Raw genomic sequence first — 23,668 nt, 5'->3', positions numbered from 1 at the left:
TTTTTTTCTAATAAAAAATATAAGCTCATAAGTCATAGTCTTAAATAAAAGGAGCCAGTCTTATATGAATAGAAAATAGAAGATAAGGCTGGTGTAGATCTATATCATTTTGGAATTTCAACTCTTGTACACCTGTAGTTTTTAGATTATTCAAGAATAAATATGCAGTGCATTTGTTTTAGACTGTTTTCCGCTGCAGACGTCATATTTATGGTTGCAGGACAAGTGTTTATAGGGTAGATTTAACATTAACTGCAATGGCCATGTTCATTGTAAGCTTAGCCAGTACAACAGTGTGGCCCAATGATTCATTTTTGATAGTTTTTTGATGGCAATGGAGCACTGTGGCACAGAGGAATATGCTGTGTCAGGCTTTGGCTGCACAGCTAATAGTTAACTAGGATCAGTTCAGTTATGGTTTTGGATTTTTCATGGGATTCATTAACAAAAGTATGGAATAAACTGCTTTCTTCTCTATGTGAGGAGGGAAAAGAGTTAGTATTGCAAAATATTGTTGTTGCAAGTGATTCATAAATCTGCATGATGGCAGATTCAAATAAACAGATAACAGGTCAAAGAAACACAAAGAGGTGCTAGAATCCTCAAAAGAATAAATGTATATTTATATAGTATGTGCTAGCAAGTGATAGCATTTTCTAACAAAACTAATACTGTTAAACTAAAATGGATAGAGTTTTGGGCAGGCAATGGTATGCACTCTAGCTGATATTTGTAGATTGGACTTGCCAGTAATTTCATATGACAGGTGGCAATATATAAATGATAGATAGTTTAAGTTAGTAGGGTGCCCTACTAACTTGAAATCACATTAAAAAATAAGATTGATTAATATCAAAATAAGTCACCTGATTGCACATTTATAGCCCCAATAATGCTGCCAGCATTACAAACAAAATGAAGAAAAACATAGAATGTGTATTTATTTTAAATGCATGTTTACATTTATGACAATACATTTTCAGGCTTGCAGAGATGAGTGATTAATTGTTGTGTTACTAAAAGACAAACATGTCTGGCCCAGTATACTTACTCTCAGCTCAAAGGCCCCAGAGCTTATGTCACACAGCCATTTTACTTACACTTCAGTAGTGTGAACTCTTTCGAAACGTTGTACCTTCCAGCATAACTCTGCCTTAGCTTCCAGATAAACTCCCACAGGAAACTGTCTAATTCCATAAACTACAGCAAGGAATTTAACCACAGTGCATGCAGTAGGAAAGTTCAGAAATTCTGGTCAACTCCAATATTACAGCACATTCAAATCAGTAACTCATGTTCCTGAATCTGTCTACATATTGTGCTGAATGATCCTCTTGAGTTATTTAGTACAAACTGCTGGTGCCCCCGGAAGAATCCAGTAAATGTTCTTCGTAAAAAGGAAGATAGAGCCACTAATGGGTATGTGTACGTGTGTTTGTGTGTGTGTGTGTGTATGTGTATTGCTTAATGTTTGTTTAGAGACAGACTCAGGTCTTTGGGATGGCACTGTTCAACTGCTCCTACTTTAATTGGCTGTTGGCCCCTCAGCCTCGCCTGAATGGAGAGTCATTTAGGGACCTTTCACTCTCACAGAGGATTGTCAGTTGCCGCTGCAGGAGAAATTGCATTCCTGTCTTCATACAATGGCTGGTCTGAGTTGGACGGGACAAGAGTATCGCTGTCATTATCATGACAATGGAAACTAATTCCACTGCCACCAGCACCATTTTGAAACCCTCTGCAGCACCAGCTTATCAGGGAGTACCATGAGACCAGCAGGAAACTACGCAAGCACCGCATCTAAGGTGGAGATTCACACTTATAGTACCCACTCCCAGCCACACAAGCACATTCAGGATTCATACTGTGCCAGGAGAGGCTGTCACAGGAATAAACAAACACATCAGCAAAAAAAAGTTTATTAGACAGCACATGGTGACACACTGTGTGACTAAGCATTATTATAGTATATCTTTATGCTGTTTTCCTCAACATGGGACTGCACTGAACCACCTAATGGCCACTAAATGTCTTTTAGTGTTCCAACACAGTAAATTAACAATTGTGATTTAAAAACATAATAATATTTTGAATATGATGCACCAAGTGTCTAGGATGTCATTCATTTGTTGGAATGGTAAAACCACAGATGTGTTGGATTTTGAATTTTTCATGCAAATATCAAAAACATCATATAGCATCAATAACCTTTTGAAACAAGATGGCAAGGATTATATGTCAGGTAGAGAGAAAACAGACATGATGTTAACATCCCTGGGGGCTGTATGACATTTTGAGAACTATTTGCTTTCTTGCCAAGAGTCAGATAAGAAGATTTTCCATTCATATGACTGTTCACTATGAAGCTGGAGCCAGGAGACACGATCAAACAGCTTGACTGGTTATATCTAAGGGTTAACCCTTAGCTGTTAGCAGTCCAGAATCAGAATCAGATTTATCGCTAGGTACAGGATGTCTACACATACAAGGAGTCTGACTCTGTGCCTCACAATGTGCCTTGTCATAACAGTATGTACACAAAATAGAAAAGAATTAAAAAGAAAATAAGTAAATAATAGTAGAAAAATACAAACACAGACAAGTGGTGATAAAGATGAAGAGCTTCCAGTTGAGTATTGTCTATTTACAGTTTACAGTTGTTGCACAGTATGTGCAGTTATTGCATGGATTTATAGATATTGCACTGACATTGTACTGGGTGTTTACTGACGTACATGTATTATCTGTTCCTAAGTGATGGCATGTAGAGCTGTCCAGAGGGGAGACGATAGATGCAGACTGGCATCAACTGTTCTTCCTGCACCCCAAACTGTTTGTTGGAGTCTGTTCCTGTTTTGTTGTTACTGAACCAAACCACACAGTGATGGATGAGCAGAGAACAGATTCCCCTTCAGAACTGTACCAGCAGCTCCTGGGCCAGGTTGAACTTCTTGAGCTGACAGAGGAAGAACATCCACTGCTGTCCAGGACATTATTGTTTCATTTCCACTGGATACCAATGATGTTAGTGTGCCATGCAGTCTTTTGACCTGAAACGTGCACAAAACCTCATACCGGAAAGTTTCAGATTCTATATTGTTAGATGCCTGCATCCAGTACATATTAAGGGAAAATAACACTTAAACATCCAGGCAATTGTAAATACAAGGCAACACAAGAGTGGTATTAATCTGTTCTTGTAACATGCAGCAACAAAATGATTTAATGTATTTTGAGAAATGTCATACTGTTTAATTTAAGCTGACAGTAGATCCTGTGGGACCCTGCTTTGACAGACAGCAAGTGAACAGTCCTGATCACCATGTGTTTTTTCTACTCACGGTACATGGCCAAATTCCAGGTGAGGATCAGGCTGTGAATCCAGTGTGAGCTAGAGACATACTTGAGGAGGGATTCACATTATACACTATGCTGAGGTTCTATATACTAAGCTTGCAGAAGGAAAGTATAAAATGTGTTGAGTAAAGTGGAAATTCAGTGGAGCTGAAAGACAATTAGGATGTTGGTTTGCTCCTTTTGCTTCCAGCTCTTTAACCCTGTAATGTCATCTCTGTTTTGTCCATTTGCACTGTTTCAGTGCTGCTCTGCACATTGGTCTGACCCCATTATCTGCACACTTTATCCCTCTGAGTGCTTTATCATCTACAATCCAGCAGTATCTCGCTCTGTTCATGCTGAACAGAGAAGCAGCATGGTGTTGGACCTCAGAGCTGCCACAAAACACTTACTGGCCTGATCCACATTTAAACCACACACACACACACACACACACATACACATGCACACACGCACGCACACACACAAGGTCATTCCTGTGTTGTATAACATTAACACTCTCCTGTAATTTGGAAGTGTCAGGTTTGAATCCTGGCAGGAGATTCATGTAGTTACCACTCTGTAGTCAAATACTTCCACTTTCTCTCATATATATACCAATATATGTATATGCGTATATATACTTTTAAAAAGAAGCACATAGGCTATGAGAGTATATAAAACGTTTTCATTTTATGAACAGACCTGTCCAGGGTGTACCCCTGCCTTCCATCCGAAAGAGAGCTGGGATAGGCTCCAGCAGATCCCCGTGACCCTGGTTAAGGAATAAGCAAGTATAGAAAATGGATGGATGGATTTTATGAACATTTTACTGTTATAACCTCCTCCCCTGTACTCTCTGATTATTGACTTGTGGCCTGTATGCGCGGACAGATCCAGTTTTGTTGCTGGCTGAGCCAGAGTCATGAGTCAGTGCAAATCAGAAACCTGCACACAAAACATATAAATGCTTTGAGGAATCTGTTGATTTGACATGTGTTATTCTGACATAGGTCAGGTGACTCTCCCTATAGGTTGGATTTACCCTTAGACTCAGGTCATCCTCAACATACCTGATGCGTCCCAGGAATTTCATTGGTAAGTATGTGTTTCTGACATAGTAAACCACATGAGGAACAAGGTTTCATAATCTTGATAGAGGCATTACTAAAACCTTCAGCACATTCACATATATTCAGTCTGTCTTCCAACCAGAATTTTCCTTCTAAAGTTTTCCTTAATTACCTGGGCCAGGTTTTTAATTCCAAAGATATGTTTTTTGATTTAAAAAATCTGCAATCATATCTGTTTTTTTAAGATCAGTCACCATGTACTTACAACACTGGTCCTTAAGGACAAAGTATATATGAGAGAAAGCACAAACAGTAAGAGAAATGACGCAAATACGAAAGTTTATACAAGAGTGAAAGAGCATGTCCCCCATAATGTTTGTGCTTTCACTCTTGTATGTATTTTTGTGTTTGTTCTTAATGTTTGTACTTTTGCTTTTATATGTGCTTTGGTCACCCAACTTTTCCTTTCTAAGCCCATTTTAAAATAGAATACAAGACCCAATGCTTAAACTGATGCCATATCCTTACTTGCGCAACTGAAGTCTGTAAATAATCTTAAAGTTTTGATGTATGCTGTTAGCTTCCAAAATTTAAATTAGAAGGAATCAAAGAGAAATCAGGTCACATTAAAACTAAAGCTGTATAATATATTTTAATTAACATTTCCTGTAATAACTGCTCCTTTCATTCTGATTTTTACATTTTCTAGGCTTTTTTGAGTTACATTAGTATTTAAGGGTTAAAGGAGTATTTTCTAGGTCATACCATAGATGGCCTAAAGTGCATTCAACTTTTGTTGTTTCTGAAAGTGACTCAGGTTGAGTGTGCTAAATAACCCTAAGAGTATGCACCCTCATGGTGGTGGAAAAGGGAGATTGTCAACTTCTTGGTCTCACTAAACAAAAAGTCATGGAATCACCAAAGTCAGTCAGGATTCATGCTCGAGAAATCATATAGCTTTGTACAAAATTTCATGGCAATCTTAGTTGATATTTTAATCTGAACTAAAGTGGTGGACAGGGATACGGGCCCCCACCCTCTTGGCTTAAATTGCTAACAACATAAAATAGAAATTATGTATAGTTCCTTTCATTATTCATCTTTTGCATAATCTGTGCTTTAGAATTGTCTGCTCTAAAAAAAACTGAAAACAAATCCTACATTTAGTGACAAATTACTACTACTATCCATCCATCCATTTTCTTTACCACTTACGCTGGAATATCCAGGGTCATAGTGGACTAGCTGACACTGCATGAGAGTTGAGGTACACCCTGGACAGATCACCATTCTATCACAGGACTGACATATAGAGACATATAAACACTCACACTCACATTCACACCTATGGGTAATTTAGAGCCACCAATTGACCTAACCCCAACCTGTATGTCTTTGGAGTGTGGGAAGAAACTGGAATACCTGGAGCCCCCAGAGACACATCGAGAACATGCAAACTCCATACAGAAAGACTACAGGGCTGAACCTAGAACCTTCTTGCTGTGAGGCAACAGTGCTAACCACTGCATCGCCATGCTGGCCCTATTACTATTACTAATAATCCACATATTTGATTACATATATGAGTGCACATATGAGTGGGTCAATCATTTGTTGCTTAATATGGCCCTCCTAAGTGTAAGAAGCATTCTCTTTTGTTTAACTCTTCCAAGTAGCATTAAGCGAAGTGAAGCATCCTTGATGATAGTAGGCCAGGTCACATTAAAATGTAAGAGATACCAGAGAACAGAGAATCATGTATGTATGAGAATCAACTGGCAACCTTTTCATTTGAAATGAAGCTGCTCACTCATTTGATAAATACAAAGCATAAACAATGGCTCTCTAAGCTTACACACAGCTGTTTAATAAGAAAACATTTGCATTAAACATTCAAACATGATCCAGGTACAAGAATGGATAAACCATATGCCAACAACACTACCATATGTACCAACCAACATGTAACGTATCGCCATCTTCCCAATGGGCAATGTGCTCTGCGGCTGTGAAATACACATAAAAACACACAAATTATGGAAACAATACAAAATTGAACCACAATAAACACAAACACTGTAAACAAGGAACAAATAGTGAGGTGTCAGAAACTTGGTTTGTGTCATAAACCCCCAGTAACTATGACATTCATGAATTCTACTAAAATGTGAATGTAAAGAAGCTGGTTATAATGTGTAACATGACAAAGCAGACTGTTGATTCATTCAAATGCATATGTTGGCACTTTACATTTTAAATAGGTAAGCCCAATGTAAACATTACTTTCCTTACCCAAACCCTTAACCTGGTCTCAACTTAACCCTTGCCTGAGAAAGGCAAGGACCACAGTGTGGGTGTGTAAACAGATTTTAGTCCCCATAGTGTGAGTAATGCCAAGCACAGTGCACACATGCACAGACATTCATCAGAGGAAGCACAACCTAGTGTGTGCCTCAGGCTGTATGATATCCACTTATCATTCCATTACCAATTAATACAACAGAGTAATGAAAGCTAGGAATTACTCCAATGGGATGAAGGGCTCTGCATGCTCACAATGAGCTGAATTTATATATTCCACCCTTCCTCTCAAAAACAAAAGAATGAAAAAAGGATTGACTGAAGAATATTCACAAATATATACCACTAGGTTTTATAATAACTTAGGTATTTTTATAGTTGAACTACTGCTAATATAATCCAACCCTCAAGCCCTCTCTTGATTGTGATCTTCTAGCGTTGTTTTACACACGCCCAAATGACAACAAGGGAAACATTTCGAGGGCTCCAAAAACGAGGCTGTAAACATTTCATCTGACCCCATTCGGAGCAGATCACGCATTCAGCTATGAGTGATCAATACCCATTACACACTAGCCACTTGCAAAGACACACTCAAGTGGACAAAACTGAACATCTGCTGCCATGTCATTCTTCACGATCAGTGGCTAAACACTGTGTACCTTTGAGAAGTTGACATGCATTGATCGTTCAAAGGCTCTTGATGGTGAGCACTGACTGCCAAGGATTTGCACTGAATGCAATGCTTAAATGTGTATGTGTTCACATCATTAATGTACACACTTCGCCTTGCACTGATTATCATTAACAGAGATATAGATGACAGTAATATTTCTAAAGACCAGTATAAAGTACAAATATTAAATGGAAAGGAAAGATCATGTCCATGTGGGATGATGCTACACATCCCACATGGGCAGACAGTTGTTTGCTAATAGGTATAATAAGTCATGCCTATGCTCTGATTCTTCAGTGAGTGTATTTTCTGACCCACAGCGGTAAAAAAATGGCCTGATATTAAACAAGCTGCAGAAGTTGCTTCACAAACACATTCAACCATATTGGAGGATAGGCTTCTTCTATTCCCCAAAATGTCCCATAACCAACCTCACCACAAATCATACAAAGAATATGTCGACTACTTTTTTGTCATAAAACAGCTCACACACATGCCCTGCACTGAATTCTGTTTTAATAGCTGATCGGAGGGCCATGGGGCCTTGGGAGAGACAGCTCTGTTTCGTCATGAAACTCAAGATCCTGGTGGTTTTCTGCATCAAAGCAATTGGTAATGGACAGACAAGAGGATGTCAGGTTTGTGGGAATATTTGAAAGGACAGGCCAGTCTGCCACATAAATCAGCTACAGACATGTTGATGCAGTTAAAGAAGTCAACCATGTATGCAAATGTGAAAAAAGAAGACCATTACTATCAGTGATCACCTATTTTGGTTTGGTTTTGGGCCAAAATGGTAAGTCTTAACTTCTCTGAATACCTACCTACCAGTCACAGTAGGTGATCAGAACAGTACAGTATGTCTGAGTGTGTGTCCCACCCACACTTTGACCCAACCTCTCCCAGAAGAAGCCTTACCATACTGGCAAATGTATCGATTGCGTGTTTTACAGCGTTGGTCATTCCAGTTGAAAGCACTTGATGCCTGGAGCTCAATGCAGTTTCCAAAACTGAACAGAGATACAGACAAAATAAGTAACTGTACACACAGGGCTTCAAAAGGCAGGTGCCAGTCTGGTTAGAAATTTTAACATACATTTAAAAAATAAGTCATAGATTAGATAGATAGATAGATAGATAGATAGATAGATAGATAGATAGATAGATAGATAGATAGATAGATAGATAGATAGATAGATAGATAGATAGATAGATAGATAGATAGATAGATAGATAGATAGTGTGACAAAGAGAAAAAGAGAGACATCTAGTGGTCAGGAGAAGACAATGCAGATCAGCTCACATCAACCTCCTTCCTGTTCATTCCATTTCTAAAATTGTTTTCGTGGATAATGTCATGTTCAATGCAATTTCAAAGCTGAATTTAATTTCAGAGATGAAAACAAATTATATTATTTGATATGAAATTTCCATGAATTACAGACATAATACAGATTTTAAAAAAGCCTGAAGCTCCAACAGAGAAATACATTTGCTGTTTCATTCAGTATGTGTTAGGTATTTGTTTGTTTGTTTAGCTCTATTGCACTCAGCCGTCTGTTTATGATGTATTCTGCCGTAGATAATATCTGCTAGTAAATGTGTCTCTTACCCTTGGTTGTCAGGTTGCCCAAAGGCAAAGCTGCTGAATCTAGGAATCTCTCCTGTGTCCCAGCGAAATGAGTCTTTCAGAGGCTTATACGTCAAACCTGTGGAGCAAAAACATTGCTATTTTATCTGTGCAGCATCTCCACCTGGTAGTACATCTGGTCAAAATGACAGCACAGTCTGCAACCTAATCTCATAGCGCTGTTCTGTGTTAGAGAACATTATGATATTTCAGCATTTATTTAGATGAACAAAATGAAATATTGTACCAATCCAGAAGTTTCGTGTTTCAAAGTCGGTATTGGTGACCTCATTGCTGGTCTCCAGCTGACTGAGATAAAAAGCCAGGATGTCCTGAACCTTCTGATTGTGTATCTGAGCTAGAATACCCCCTCTGTCCTGGTAGTTTAAACAGAAAAATGCCATGCTGAGAAAAGAATGACAGTTTTTGATGATTTAGTATAGGATACACTAGGGCTATAGGACTTCTCTCACTATCTCAGTAGGCAACGCACACCTGGTTCTTACCTGACAGTGACTTTTGGCTCCATAGTAGCTGTCAGCTTCAGAAGATACCATGAAGCAATCTCCATCTATAATAGCATCACAGCTATGGAAGGGGAACTGCAATTTCTCTGTTGGGACACAAGACGCCAAAATATGCTGAACATAATTAATAACACTAATGGTTATCCATGAAGACTCAGGTTCAATTAATACACACGTTACTTTACTGTAGCTTTACTGTTGTAAATTTAGATGAAATTCACAGAAATATTTTCAGGGCTGAATTTTGTTACTTTGTGAGCCAAAAGATATGAATGCATAGAAACAGAACAATTTAAACCATTAATTCCAGGTGTACAACTGTACCTCTTATACTTGATATATGTTATGAATTGTATAACCCTATTAATGGTCTTTGGCATCCCATCAACCACTCACTATCCTGGGGCTTTCATTACATTTTCAACATGTCAACAGATTTAGCATCCATCAAGACAAATGCAGAATGTAGCAGGAACCCAATTCATTTTTTCAGTTTATACAGTACACATTTCAGAGGTATATGAAAAAGCATATAGGAAAGAACATTCACCTGCACACTCAGCACCACCATAGCCAACATCACACAGGCAAGAGCATTCTTCTTCTTTGAAACGGCCATGTACACATTGCACACTGCACTGTACTGAAAATCAGAAACTTACTGTGAAATCTGCCTGTTTAATATTAAAACATTAAGATACAGAAAGTATAATGAAGCCTGATCTGAATTTGTATATGATCTTGTCCAGCTACACTTGATAATAGTGACTGGTACCCTGGCAGAAGCGTCCGGTGAAGCCCTGGTCACAGTTGCATTTGCAGGATGAGGTATTAAGCTGGCCATGCTGACCACAGCTCATACGACATGGGTTCCTTGGAATCTCTGATAAAAAAAGAAAGCTCACAACACGAACACCCTGCAGCAGAGCTGTAGTCCAAGTTATAGGAAAATACAGAATTCTTAAAGAATACTTAATTTCAAATGATCAGCAGCAGAGCATAAAACTAGAAGATAGAAACATTCAGCAATTTTTCACGAGAAGTATAACGTGCACATCTGTCATCCTTGTGAAACTGGACTTCATTTTCTTTGCTATAGTTAAACATGACATTGATGATAGTAGTCATCGTAGCACAAAATTAAAAGTCTTTCAGTCCTTCACTTGCAGTCTAGTGAATGCAGACCTCCTTTAAAAATGATATGACAAGCATTTATAGTTCAAGGTTTTAATGGCTAATTCTAGTGGAATGTGCTAATGATTTATTTTAAATCAAAAACATCACCCAGTCTCCAATAACAGCAAAATTTGCTTCTGCAGCAATCTATACTGTATATATGTGCTGTATATATAAACTGTCTTACCACATAATCCACCTACATGGTCCCACAGCCTCAAACAACCAGACATGGAAGAAGTGCAGAGAGAACAATACAGTCCCGACCTATAAGGAATCACCATCCAACCATTCACCTCCCAGTTACCCCTGCAGCAATACAAATGCTTGACTAACTCAAGTAGTAGCAGTTGGGTTAAAAACATCTTAATGTTCAATGGCTTTCACGTTTTCATTTTTGGGAGAAAAGTGTGTAATTGTTACCCAGGGTAATATGCACAGACGAACATCTCCTGGAAGTCTCCTTCTCTCAGACACAGCTGAGTGGCACAGCCCACATGACTTGAAGTGGCCCATACTAGCTACACAACAACACCAGGGTTAGATGCACTAGATCAGCACTTTTAAGAAGGAAGTAAAAATGTGAATATAAGTGTCTGTAAATGTAGGTTTTCATGTAAACATTTGTGCACCTAGTATTTACTTGTGAATACCTGTGTGTAGTGCTGGCAGGTGGCATTCTCTTTGCATTTCCCACTCATGTAGAGAAAATCTTTTCCCTCCTCAAACCAGCCATCAATGACATCAGAATATGAAGTGACACCATATGGAGAAAGATGTATGTTCCAGCCAATGTGACTGAAAGTTGAGGAGTGTTTAGGGGAGGGGTCTGTGTGACAGGAGGCAGCCTTCTCTTTTGCAACTAAGGCCAACTTCTCATTCCACTCCTATGGATAAGGACAATTGCATTATTTAGTAACACTTCTACATTACTTTTCTTTGGCTGTAGCCTATCTTAGATGGATTAAGGGAAGGTCAACTGCTGACCAGCACACTTATCAACAGAGGTTAATGCTATGTTACTGTGTACTGTGTGAGCTTAAGCTTTTCTCTTTGTGTGTGTGTTTTAATTCATTTAAAATGTAGGCTTTTCCACTCCTTCTCTGTAGTCTTCTGTGCTGGTATCCAACAAATCCCAATTCATTTTCTTTTTGTCAGTTTGTGTCCCGATTACATCTATCATGTACTGTCAGATTTGCCCATTAATATTCTAATTAAATTGACACAGGTCATCTGTCATCTGCCTCATGTTTCACAGAAGCCCACAAATCTAGCAGATGTCCAATAGATATTCCAAACCTATTAATCTCTTTTTGAAAACGGGTACATATAAAGGCAGTGGATAATTGCTCTATATGAAATTAATTTGTATTTACATTAAATATTAAAAAGTGAAAATGTTTCATCATCAATTCATTTATAAATCAAAATATTTTGGGGCCTCTGTTAACCTTGGGTCTGGACCGTAAATCCGAAATAGAAGTCATATTGTTCTTGAAGATGTGGATTAAGACTGGATGATACCCTACTGATGTCATTACTGTTATCTCTGCTGGGGCTTAGAGACCATGTAACAGGAAGCGTGTGCTATAATCTGGAGGCATGGTGTTTAAAGGAATGGGTATTTATCACGGAGGAGTAAACGGCATAACACTACTAGTTGCATTATAGACAATGTAGGGTCCAGTGTTTCTGGACTAGGACGAGGATTTTTAATTTGTCTCTTGTAAATATCACAAATTTATGGTGCAATAAAAAAGCACTAGAGTGCCCCCTTAGGTCAAGTTTTAGGTGTTCTGATAGATTAGACTTTCTTTTCCATTAACATGAAGCAGTTTCCACACTCTGACAGGTTGCTTTGTTCTAAGAAAAGCTTCAGTTTCCTGTTGCTATTGGCTGGCTATTTTCATCTTTCTGGTCATTGTCTATGCACATATTTAAAAAGGAACAAAAATAAATCTCTTAAAAATATCTAAATATTTTGTTCAGTTAGAACTTGTTAGATAGGGATAAAAAGTGTGACTGTATAGTGTAGAGTTTGATCATCGTGTGATGTCAGGCAGCTAAAGTCAACAGTTCAACATTTCATTTAAGACATTTCATTCATGTTATAGCAACTGTGGGATTTGAATGTCTTACTAAGAGCATGGAAGATGTATGTGTTTGTATTCTGTTTTGTGTTTCTTTATGACTCCATCCACAACTTCTATATTATGGCACTAAATAAATTAACAAGGTACATATTTTACAAATCTACTTTTTTTAGTTCTTAGCTCTGGGAAGTTCTGAGAGATTAATAAGATAAAATCTCACAAACTGAGGTCCTAATTTACATATCAAAAGTAAATAACTTCAGTTTCTTCCTCTGAGAGCGCTGATGTGACCTTATAATACTTCTTAGCTTCAAGAACACAAAGAAAATCTGCAGACAGGGCATTGGCTGAGAACAGGAGGAGCATCATTTATTCCTAAAATATTGGTATTTTATCTCACCCTGAAAGTAAAGCCTAAAGGACTATATTATAATCACTTCAACAAAATCTCACTGCCATGCTTACTGCTTCGTTTCTGTATGAAAAGAAATCCTTATTCAGATATTCACAAACACAGCCAGAGCCTTGAGCCTTTTAACGTTTATCAGTAAAACTCTTTAATATTCCTCTTCAGCCTGGCAAAGCTTCCTCTGAGGGTTTTCACAGGGAAATTACCTGTAATACCAGAGTTGTGAAAGCTGAATGATTATATACATCCTCTTTTTTCTCATTACTGCCTTATCAGTTGAGAACAGTTCTCAGAGTCTGAAGAGCGGTCAAAGAAAGGGGCTCTGTCTGTAAGAGTGGCTTTGAGGAAGTAATCTGTGACAATGTGACAATTTGCCCTGACACAAATCTCATATTAGGCCCAGAGGGTATCTAGTGCATTGTGAGTTTCATAATCCATCATTACCTCTTAGTCATAATCATATGTAGACAAGACAGTTGTGGAGATAAGCACTGTACAGTGAAGCAATAGATGAAATAAGATAGGGAGAGGATTTCACTAGATTGTTTTGCAGAAATTGGGATTAGAAAGTCAAAATTAATATTAACAGGTGCTGCACATTCAGCAACATACTGCCATGAGCCTTTTTCTGTTCACCACTCTGCCAAGAAAATGATTTTGTGCACAGAATGTTGCTTAGTTTTATTGTTATCCATCTAAAATGTATTTTTTTGTGTCATTTCACTGTGTGACCATCATACAAATCTGGTCACAACAAACAGATTTTGGTCTAACTGGCCTCATTATCAGAGCAGAACAAATGGTGCACTAGCAGTATTATTTTACATCACAGAGGAAGACAGCTCAGCTAAAAACCTTTGTTATGAATGTCGTTTAGTGATTAAATTTTTTTAAAGGAATAATTTCTGGTCTAAGAAGTGACAGCTGCATGCTTGCTCCAACTCAAAAGCATATTGGTTAATTTGGACATGCAAGCAAATAGTTTCTACTAGTGGAAGGAGAGTCTATATGTAAAAAGGCAATCATTCTTATGTGCTGCATAGGCAGACTATACTATACTATGTGAGTAATAGCAGTGTGGACAGTGCCACCTCCAGTTTCTAATAAAAAGATCATATTAAGCTGCCTTAAACTCACATTTAGGTGAAAACATTTACTCAATTCAAAACACACAGAAGAACCAGACAATAGGTGCCACAAACCATTTTTTGCATGTTAGCTGCCATGGGTTTGACACGGCTGCGCAGTCTGTTGTGCTGGGAAACAATCTGCAAGTGCTTCTTCACTCCAAGCCCTGAAAGAAAACAGAAACGCTCATTTAATATACAGTACCTCTACTGTCATCGCCATGGCAACACAATGCAAATGTGCTGGCAGGATGTTTGAGTGTATCTCAGAGAAGATCTGTGAAGTTGGAGCATCGGCTGATAAGAGTCTGTCACACTAAATGATCTGTTAATGTACATCACACATACCATTGTACAAACTCAGGTTACTTTAGGCAACATTTTATAATTTAATTTCCCTTTCACTTTGAATCTATTTTTAATTTTGGAGGTCATGCCAAATGAATCATTAATTTGATGACATATAGTAGATAAAAACACTTTTGTCTTTGACTTTTAGTTGACCTACTAGGCATCAAACTCACTTAATAATTTCATCTCAGTGCATTTCACCAAAAAGTTAAGGAGAAGGGCTTCAGCTCCCCTGGAATAATAATTTAGGTGTGAGTTTGGCAAAATAACATCAAGATGGTCCTTTGTTAAGCTGATGCCACAGTTCTGTAGCACACCAGCCACTGACAGAGCCGTTGGTTTGTTGGTGTTTTGCCAGTGGGATTTGGCAAACTATCAAAACCCTCTTGAGTCTGCAGCTTAAAGGATTGCCAGTGGATTGCCAACATAAGGATGGAAATCTACTTATAAAACACATTTCTTTATGGGTCTCTGTCCAGTCACATAGGCTAAAAATTAAATTTAATCCAAGAAAAAATGCTATCCTATGCATGAAGTTCATCCTGCACCACATGGTCCAGTGCTGTCCCTCGTGGGCACCTGACGCACAACGTGAAATGCGGTTACCTGTTGTGGGGGATATGTGGAGACCCGGTGCGTCCGTGATAATCCGATTAGCGCAGATAAATGGAAGCAGGAGAGGCAAAACGAAAAGCAGATCCAAACACCGACAAGCTGTTACGGACTCCATCGTGAATTCCTGAAGTGTCTCCAACATAAGTGGCCTGCCTGCCTCCCTCCTCCTCTCCTCCCTCTGTTCACCAGCTCGACAGCTTTCACCTCGGTCAGCAGCGCAAAGCACGTCTCTATTCAAAGACAATTCACAATGCTCGCAAGGACAGTTACACGACAGGGAATTGTTTTTATTATGTATATAATGTGATATACATACACACATATATATATATATATATATATATATATATATATATATATATATATATATTCATTCATTTTTTAATTTGTTGCACTACAGCTTGGCGAAAGCAATACTACATTATATTAAAAGTTAAAGTCTTGCATTCAAAATGTAAATAAACTACGATAGTGTAAGTTCTTGTGCCTTGAGTAATTATTTCTCTATTTCTAATGCTGTAATATCCTTGATTATGTAGCAGGTCAGAGTGAAGCAAATTTTAGTTACTGTTTATTGTTGGCTGTTTAATCTTGAACAGGTCTTCTGTTATTCTGTATATATATATATATATATATATATATATATATATATACATACATACACACACACATACATATATATATATATATATATATATATATATATATATATATATATATATATATATATATATATATATATATTTATAGAGCAGACACATCTGAATGTGCAGAGGTACAGGATGGAGCTGTCTGGGTGTCTGTTTGGACATAGTGACATGTTTTTTTATGGATCCAGTGTTGGAAGCATGAATCATGATCCACACTGTGGGATGATTCAGTGTCTGGAGATGACTGTTGCACAAAACAGTAGGCTCACACTCATTTCTATCGCCTGTGGGCTGAATGAAGATTCAGGTTCCAGGATGCCCAGTTATTTTTTTATCTCTTTGATTTTGCTGCACCAGGAAGAAACTGTCTGACCCCACTGAGCCAAATGACAGCTGAGCATACACTCTGTTCTGGGCTCAGTAAGTCACAGCCACCCACTAAGATGATTTCTCAGGTAACACCAACAACCAAAGGAACCACTGTGAGCACCTTCCTGCTTGAGTTCAAACCAGTTAGTTTCAGCCTCGTCATTACTCTCTGGACAACAGTGTTCATGAGTCTACCAAATCATGGCGCATGTGTGCATGGATTCCTCTGGGCCTGGACTAATTGCCATCGAAGGGAAAATGAATTCCCAAATCGCAGTACCTTACAGGAAAATGTCAGGGGGGCGACTGTCAGCTGAAACTCAGCACTAGTTGTATGACAATACAGAAAACCAGGCAGTTGCCACTGTTACAATATTTTATGTGTTTATATTTTATTTGATTATTTTTTCCTGATTTAATGAGATATACTGTGAATGTTACTGTTGTAAAGAACAGTAAGAGAAATGGAAAATGAAGAGAAAGTAAGTTTTAGACTTTATGTTTTTTGTCATGCTTTTATTTTGATCTGGAGAAGTTTTCTTCTATTTATCTGTAAAAAGGTAAACAATAATACTTAAATCAGACAGGAAGTGCACTCCAAATTAAGTAAAGTGATAATAATATGGTCATGTTATTTGCAAAGTATCTTTTCCTGATTGGCTCCTGAAGTGTAAACCCAGCATTCGTCAGAGTTTCACTGCAGCCGTTTTTTCCACTGTCAGCTGTGGTCTGTCTTTCACCTGAAGCCCCTGCATATGCTGAGGGCTGCCCACTGAAGGTTTACAGTGCCTACAACTTTTAACACACTGAGGGATCGATCATCGACTGCATATTAGCTTTGTGTTCATGGAAACATGTCTGTATCAGCTGCAATTGTCATTATCCTGCTGTGTTTCTGTCCGTTTCATCCTACTTTTGGACAGGTATGTACAACAAAGTGTTATTGACCAAGGAGTAAATGTACAGATTTGAGTCATAGCAGGATTTTTTGGCTTATAAAACATAATTTAAGTCAAAGGAGATTAAATCCTTGACACATGCTTACGAAGATTGCTCTATTATATCCACTGAATTGATTGACTGAAAGGCAAAAACTGCTCAAATCTAAAAAAACCTCTCTCTCTTCTGAAGTAAACAACAGGTCCTACTGTGCGTGCCCTTGCTTGATATCAAAGAACATTTTTTACCGAGAAAATGTTGAGTGAATCTAACTTTGCATGTAGGATTTAGAAACAAGGCTGTAGATCCAGTTCATGAAAACTATATACATAATATAACTATGCTGCACTTTACTGCAAATCTGCTAAACCTTTCTGGAAAGTTGCATCTGTCTGTGAATGACATTATAGCAGCTGTGCGTGTATTTATTTTTCTGCGTATTACTGAGACAGTGTCAACATAAATGTCCAAAGGAATGTAATGGTTTACGTCTTCCGCATGTATATTGTACTGTATGTCTATATGTATTCTATGTGTGAATTTTAGTGTATGTTTCTAAAAGTTTCAGGTCAGTGTTTCAAAGTTTAAAAGCATTAAACAATTTTTCAACTTTCAGATTTAATAGAAATTCTTTTCTGTAATCTTGAACTCCATGATTATATGCCTCCTGCATATCGTGGTAACATCACCCTGCAGTTAAAATGAATCCATGTGAAATGTCGACTAGCACAGGCAGAAAGACGCCTTTGACAACCATTCTATAAACACCAGCCCCCAAACCCCGGACTGAAGTCATTCCAAATTCCAGTTCTGTCCAAATCAGAAAGGTGTTTTCAGCAAATATTGACTTTCTTACATAACTTCTGCTGGACGAAAAACACTAATTGGTTGTCTGAAAACATGAATGGGAGGACAGAAGGCAGAGAATAACACTGCTGAATGAAGGAAAGTAATGACGGCCAAGAGACAGATAGAAAAGCTGGTGCTTCTCCCTGACCCTTTAAACCAATAGAAAAGAAGACTGTAACACAGGTGATCATAATGCTGAGGGTGTTTACACCTAACTGACTGACCCCTAAACCCTAATCCACCACATTATAGACCGCAAGTGATTACCCATAATGCAAGTCAATTTGCTTTTGCTATTTCCCCCTTTCCTAAAATGATACAGGTACATGTCCATTACATAACTTAATAAATGACAATTTTAAAGCTCCACACAGCGTCACACCCAAAACCACATCACAAGTAAACTGGTTACCTTCAGAGTCTGGCTTTGCATTTATGACTGACCTACAGTATCATGTTTTGAGTGGAGCAGCTTGCAGATGCTTGCCAAACATACGGTGAGCTCTACTGCATGTACTGCTTTGCATCAACAGCACGACCTCTGTCCTGCACAGATTGGAGTCCTTCAGCAGCACCACTGCAGTGGACTCTGTTTTGGTTACAAACATGATTACATTTTTTTTAACATACATTTAATTAAACCATTCCCCTATAACTGTGCAACACAGTGACTAAGGTTAACTAAGGATACAGCAACTAAGGTTATTGTGTGATCACAATATATAACCTTTTGTAAGGTTATATATTGGGCTCAGCTAAAGTTAAAGGTGTTTTAAGTATTTCATTTTTTTTTAGTTCTTTTGGTTATAAAAGTGTTTTGGCATGAATGCATGAATGTTCTCAGGTTTCCACACCAGCCTGGGGGCTCTGTGGTCTCTTTTACATCTTGACAAATATTTGTTTTTAGTTTACAGGAGCCAAAAGTGTAGCTTTTCTTTATTCATAAATTAAACATTCCTTAAAAACTAATATGACGTTTTAAAACAAATTATGAGTGCTCTGTATTGTGCAATATACATGTAGTAACACTATATACTGTATAGTGCAATACAGCCAAGAGCTCCACAGGCTAAGAAGAACGTAGTATTAACATAAATCACAGCTTACTGCAATTATGTAGCACAGTAGAAAAAAACTACATTTCCATATTTGATAAACTAACAGATTTTGCCATGATGATGATGCCACAGATGAGCTTGTCAGTGAAATATAAATTGGCTTAGAAGTGGTGAAATAGTAATCAGCAGTTTCATGATATTAATTGGTCTCTGTTTGTTCCAGGACTGTCCCAGTAGACAGGAAATACAAGGCTCCCTGAAACAAGTCCAAAAACTTCTCTCAGCCCATGAAGCCTCCTATTTGCAGAGTCTGCGCAACCTGAAGAAGAAAATAAACCTACTGCAGAGCAATGCAGGGAGGCAGGCATCAAAAGCCATCAACAGTAAGCAAAACCTTTAGAGAGATTGATTTATCAAAATGTTAAAGTATCTGTCACGCTGCTTTTTTAATCACCTTCCATTTTTCCAACAGGCACCTGCATGAAACTGGATGCACCCGTCAATGGAAGGAAACTTGGCAAGTCACACAGCATTGGCCATGAGGTTCACTTTCTGTGCGACCCCGGCTATGAACTGGTGGGATCAGAGAGCAGGATTTGTCAGGAAAACCTAATCTGGAGTGGCCAGCAGCCTACCTGCCGAGGTGAGGATCCAGCACAGATCTTGTCCTACCTGGCATCACTGGGATGGCCACTTTCCTCACTGCCTCCTCCTCATCATCTTCCCACCAATGTCTGTTCTCTTCTTGATCCTGGTCATCACTCATTCTGTTATCTGTCTCTCTGATCAGTTTCACAATGCTTTCATCATCGCCTTTGTAATCTGCCCCTCTCTTGCTCTGTTGGTATTTCTCTTTTCTGTGCATCATGCATATTACAATGTGTCTCTGTTGAGATAAATTTCAAAAGTGACCCATGATCATATTACCTCTTTATGGACTTTGGTTGTTGTTCAGAGAGCTTATTGAATGCTGTGATATGTGATATTCCAATTCAATGTCCTCTGACAGAGTTTTTTCAAACTTTGGCTGGCCCTGATGTTAACTGATCTGATTCTGTTTTACATTATTGACTCTATATCATGTACAATACATATGCCATGTTGTCATGTAGTGTTTAACCATCTAACCATCAAAAATATTCAGTTGCCTACAACATCCTTGAATCCCCACCAGGGTTCAAACATAGCATCCCTGTTCCCTCATATCACCCTTTCTGTCTTTCCTCAGACATCAATGAGTGTGCGTCATCTCCATGTCTGAATGGTGGGACGTGTATGGATGAGGTGAACCAGTTCTCTTGTGTCTGTGCCAAAGGCTGGGCTGGCGCTACCTGTCAGAGCCCTGTGCCAACATGTAGGTTGTAATATACAGCATATCCAGACCACACACATCATAGAGGTGTAGCTTTCTCACCACATTTAGATAACAACTAAAACTTCAGACATCTCAGATTGTGCAAAAAGTCATTATACCCTTTAATAATATGACAACAAATAAGCATGAACAGACAAGGCAGATCATACTATTAAAGGCTAGTATCAAAATCCTCCCATTCTGCTAAAGGAGATTATACTGACTACTAGGCTGGCTTGCTAATACAAGCCAGTATTACATATTCCATATACATATAGCAGTGAGTTTTATTGAATACAAGCATTAAGTCCAAGATAGGTTGAGTGGCAGATAATGTTTGTGACACTCTATGTTTGTTTCTATTATTTAATATTTCCATATACCATTAGTTGGTGTGGCTCAGTGCACAGCATGAACACTGACACTTGTCTGAACTATATACCCTTCAGGGCAAAGTACAATTACGGTCACAATCATGACTTTAGACTCACAAATACGGAGTGTACTGAGCCATTTTCATCTCATAATGTGAACTGAGATATTGAGAGTATTTACATTTTGGATTGAAAATCTAAATAATTTATTTCACTCAATAAAGGTGACTTTTTGGTCATGCCATAGCAACATAGCCTACACTGGCGCTTAATATTGCCTTGACTGATAAGATCCATATTGTTCATTGATACAGTTCACTCTCCTCTTCACTGGAAATTGTCATTGACAGTGATGTCTGTCACACATTGTCCATTAATAACTGCAAGAATGAATACAGATATATAGATACAGAGCTGCTGCACTGAAAATATTATTGCAGGAAATAAAAGGATGTCAACAACTGCTTACTTTTCCTCTTTCCCATCTTTTTCATTCAGTCTTTGTCACCATGACAAACACCTCTGCCGCCTCTACTGCTGCTGCTGCATCTACCTTGCCAGCTGCCACCACGGGACCCTTTGTCCGACCATCACGTTGCACTATAGTGCAGGGCACCACCCACTGCACCTGTGAGCCGGGATACACCATCTCTGGCAGAGACAGCAACACGTGCACTGGTACAACTAATACCTGTTCCATAACTAAAACAGATATACACGTTTATGCTTCCATAAAGAATGCTGTGTCTTGTTCTCCTTAGATATAGATGAATGTGAGCTATTCCATAATGGCCAGGCTGGGAGACTGTGTTTGCATGCCTGTGTTAACACTGCTGGAGGCTACCGCTGTTCCTGTCCAGTGGGATACGATGTGACCCAAGACGGACGCAGTTGTAGAGGTGCACACCTTGTTACTGCAAACATATTCCATAAAATTGTTTCTGTATAGATATTATTTTTGATCAAACTCAGAACAATAACACATCAAAAACGCCTGTTGTCAAAATCTGTTCACAATAACTGAGTATTTAATGCTCATACAGTATGAACAATATCCCAAATGGGGGTATTTTTGTACTTTTGTAAATGTTGATTTTTCCTCACAGACATTGATGAGTGTGCCACTAGACAAAACAACTGCACAAATGACCAGATGTGCATTAACACATATGGGGGGTTCCAATGTGTCCGTGTGGACTGCCCCAAAATTCCTAATGCTACATATGTCAAGACGTCACCTATGTAAGAATTATCCTTATTCATTTTTTCACAGTCAAGTTCATTCTTATTCTTATTCCTATTCTATTCTCTTATTCTATAAATAAGAGTGGCTTTTCATTTGAGATGAGCAATAGCAAATACATAAGTCCTGACAGAAGAACTACTTTATATAAAAGAGTTAAACATCATTCTCATACTTGGATGAACTCTTTCAGCTACATCTTGCTCAGTTTTAACTTGTTTTTCTTTGTTCTAGGCGTTGCGAACGTAACCCCTGTCCAGTGGACAACAAGGCATGTTCTCAGGCCCCAAATTCCTTTTCCTACCATTATTTGGCTGTGGTTTCTAACCTGTCAGCTCCTCGCGTCATGTTCAGGGTGTCAGCGTTGCGTCAGATGGGTGACACGCTCAGGTTCTCTCTGCTGGGGGGGAGGCAGGCTCGCCGCCACTTCACAGTCCAGCGTTCAGACCGTCTAACAGGTCAGCTGATGCTGGTGAGCCCTGTGCAGGGCCCTGCCACTCTCGAGGCAGAGGTGGAGATGAGCGAGCTAGAGAGGCGAGTCCACCTGGGGAAGTACATAACCAAAGTCACCATGTTTGTTTCTCAGTATGAGTTCTAGGAAGAGAAGGATAAGGTGGAAACTGGCTTAGAATTTAAAGTATGATAAATGTCTGGTTTGGTTTTCATGACAGTCATGGATATGCAATATAACTTGTGCTGTTGCTAAATGAGCTGCTGCAACCAGGTCTCAAAATGGTAGTAAAATAAGTATGACCCAACTTACTGACTCTTAGCTGATGGCAGAACACACCCTGTTTTGTACAGTTGCTTGGAATAAATGTTTTATATTATGGGGTTCTCAGGGTGATGGGTAGTAAGCTATGGAAATCTAAAATTGATTGATGTATGTTTGAGTGCCTTGACCAGTATTTCATTGTTTAAATAAAACATTTATTGCACAAAGATAGGATTAAGAGTAGAAGAGATTAAAAGTGGAAGATATGATTTAGCAAACAATAAACAAGCAGTCTGCTGAAGGACAAGCTGATGCAGACAATATGTGGACAGATCACTGTGAAAGAAAGTGCTTTGTAATTGTGAGTCTGCAATGCTGACATTGTTATATATATATACTGGATATGTAATCATGATGTACAAAGATTTTGTGGGATTATGTTTTATTTATCATCTGCCATCTATCATATAATTTTCTTGCCCCAAGTACAACCATTAACACACCCTGCAAACCATAAAAAGTATTGTCTTGTATTTCCATATGAATAAAATACTGAAAGAATGGTTTGGTAGAGGTTGAATGTTGCTGTTTACTTGCTGAAATATGCCATAGGAGCAGTCATTTACAGCAAGTATAGGTATAAGCAGTGATATATGTGGGCTGTGGTTGTTTGGGAAATACTTCAGTTCTTGCAATACAGAGCAGTGCTGTTCAGTAGACAGACAGCCAAAAGCAGGCAGCTGAAAAGATCCACTGTGTTCCTACACTGCATGAATAACTTTAATGTTTAAATTTGCAAAACA

At 38.5% G+C, this 23,668-nt stretch overlaps 2 protein-coding genes across 2 annotated transcripts; one reads left to right on the top strand and one right to left on the bottom strand.

The window, feature by feature from the left end:
- Positions 1–6,350: 6,350 nt before the first annotated feature.
- LOC113138273 (C-type lectin domain family 18 member A-like) lies at positions 6,351–15,429 on the bottom strand. Its single transcript, XM_026320594.1, has 12 exons — positions 15,306–15,429; positions 14,424–14,515; positions 11,373–11,606; positions 11,143–11,240; positions 10,907–11,028; positions 10,319–10,426; positions 10,094–10,186; positions 9,523–9,629; positions 9,264–9,393; positions 8,999–9,095; positions 8,305–8,396; positions 6,351–6,415 (listed from the first exon to the last, which is right to left on the bottom strand). Exons 1-12 carry the CDS (start codon positions 15,427–15,429, stop codon positions 6,351–6,353), a joined length of 1,362 nt encoding a protein of 453 aa, XP_026176379.1.
- Positions 15,430–17,187: 1,758 nt separating this feature from the next.
- Positions 17,188–22,748, top strand: LOC113138110 (fibulin-7-like). The gene is made up of 8 exons (XM_026320264.1): positions 17,188–17,256; positions 19,403–19,562; positions 19,652–19,822; positions 20,408–20,533; positions 21,406–21,585; positions 21,669–21,806; positions 22,014–22,149; positions 22,385–22,748. Exons 1-8 carry the CDS (start codon positions 17,188–17,190, stop codon positions 22,746–22,748), a joined length of 1,344 nt encoding a protein of 447 aa, XP_026176049.1.
- The last annotated feature ends 920 nt before the right edge of the window (positions 22,749–23,668 follow it).

Source organism: Mastacembelus armatus, chromosome 3 (assembly GCF_900324485.2).
Source record: "Mastacembelus armatus chromosome 3, fMasArm1.2, whole genome shotgun sequence".
Classification (NCBI taxonomy): domain Eukaryota; kingdom Metazoa; phylum Chordata; class Actinopteri; order Synbranchiformes; family Mastacembelidae; genus Mastacembelus; species Mastacembelus armatus.
Note: the sequence above shows the minus strand (reverse complement) of the source record. Positions and strands in the feature narration are given on the sequence as shown.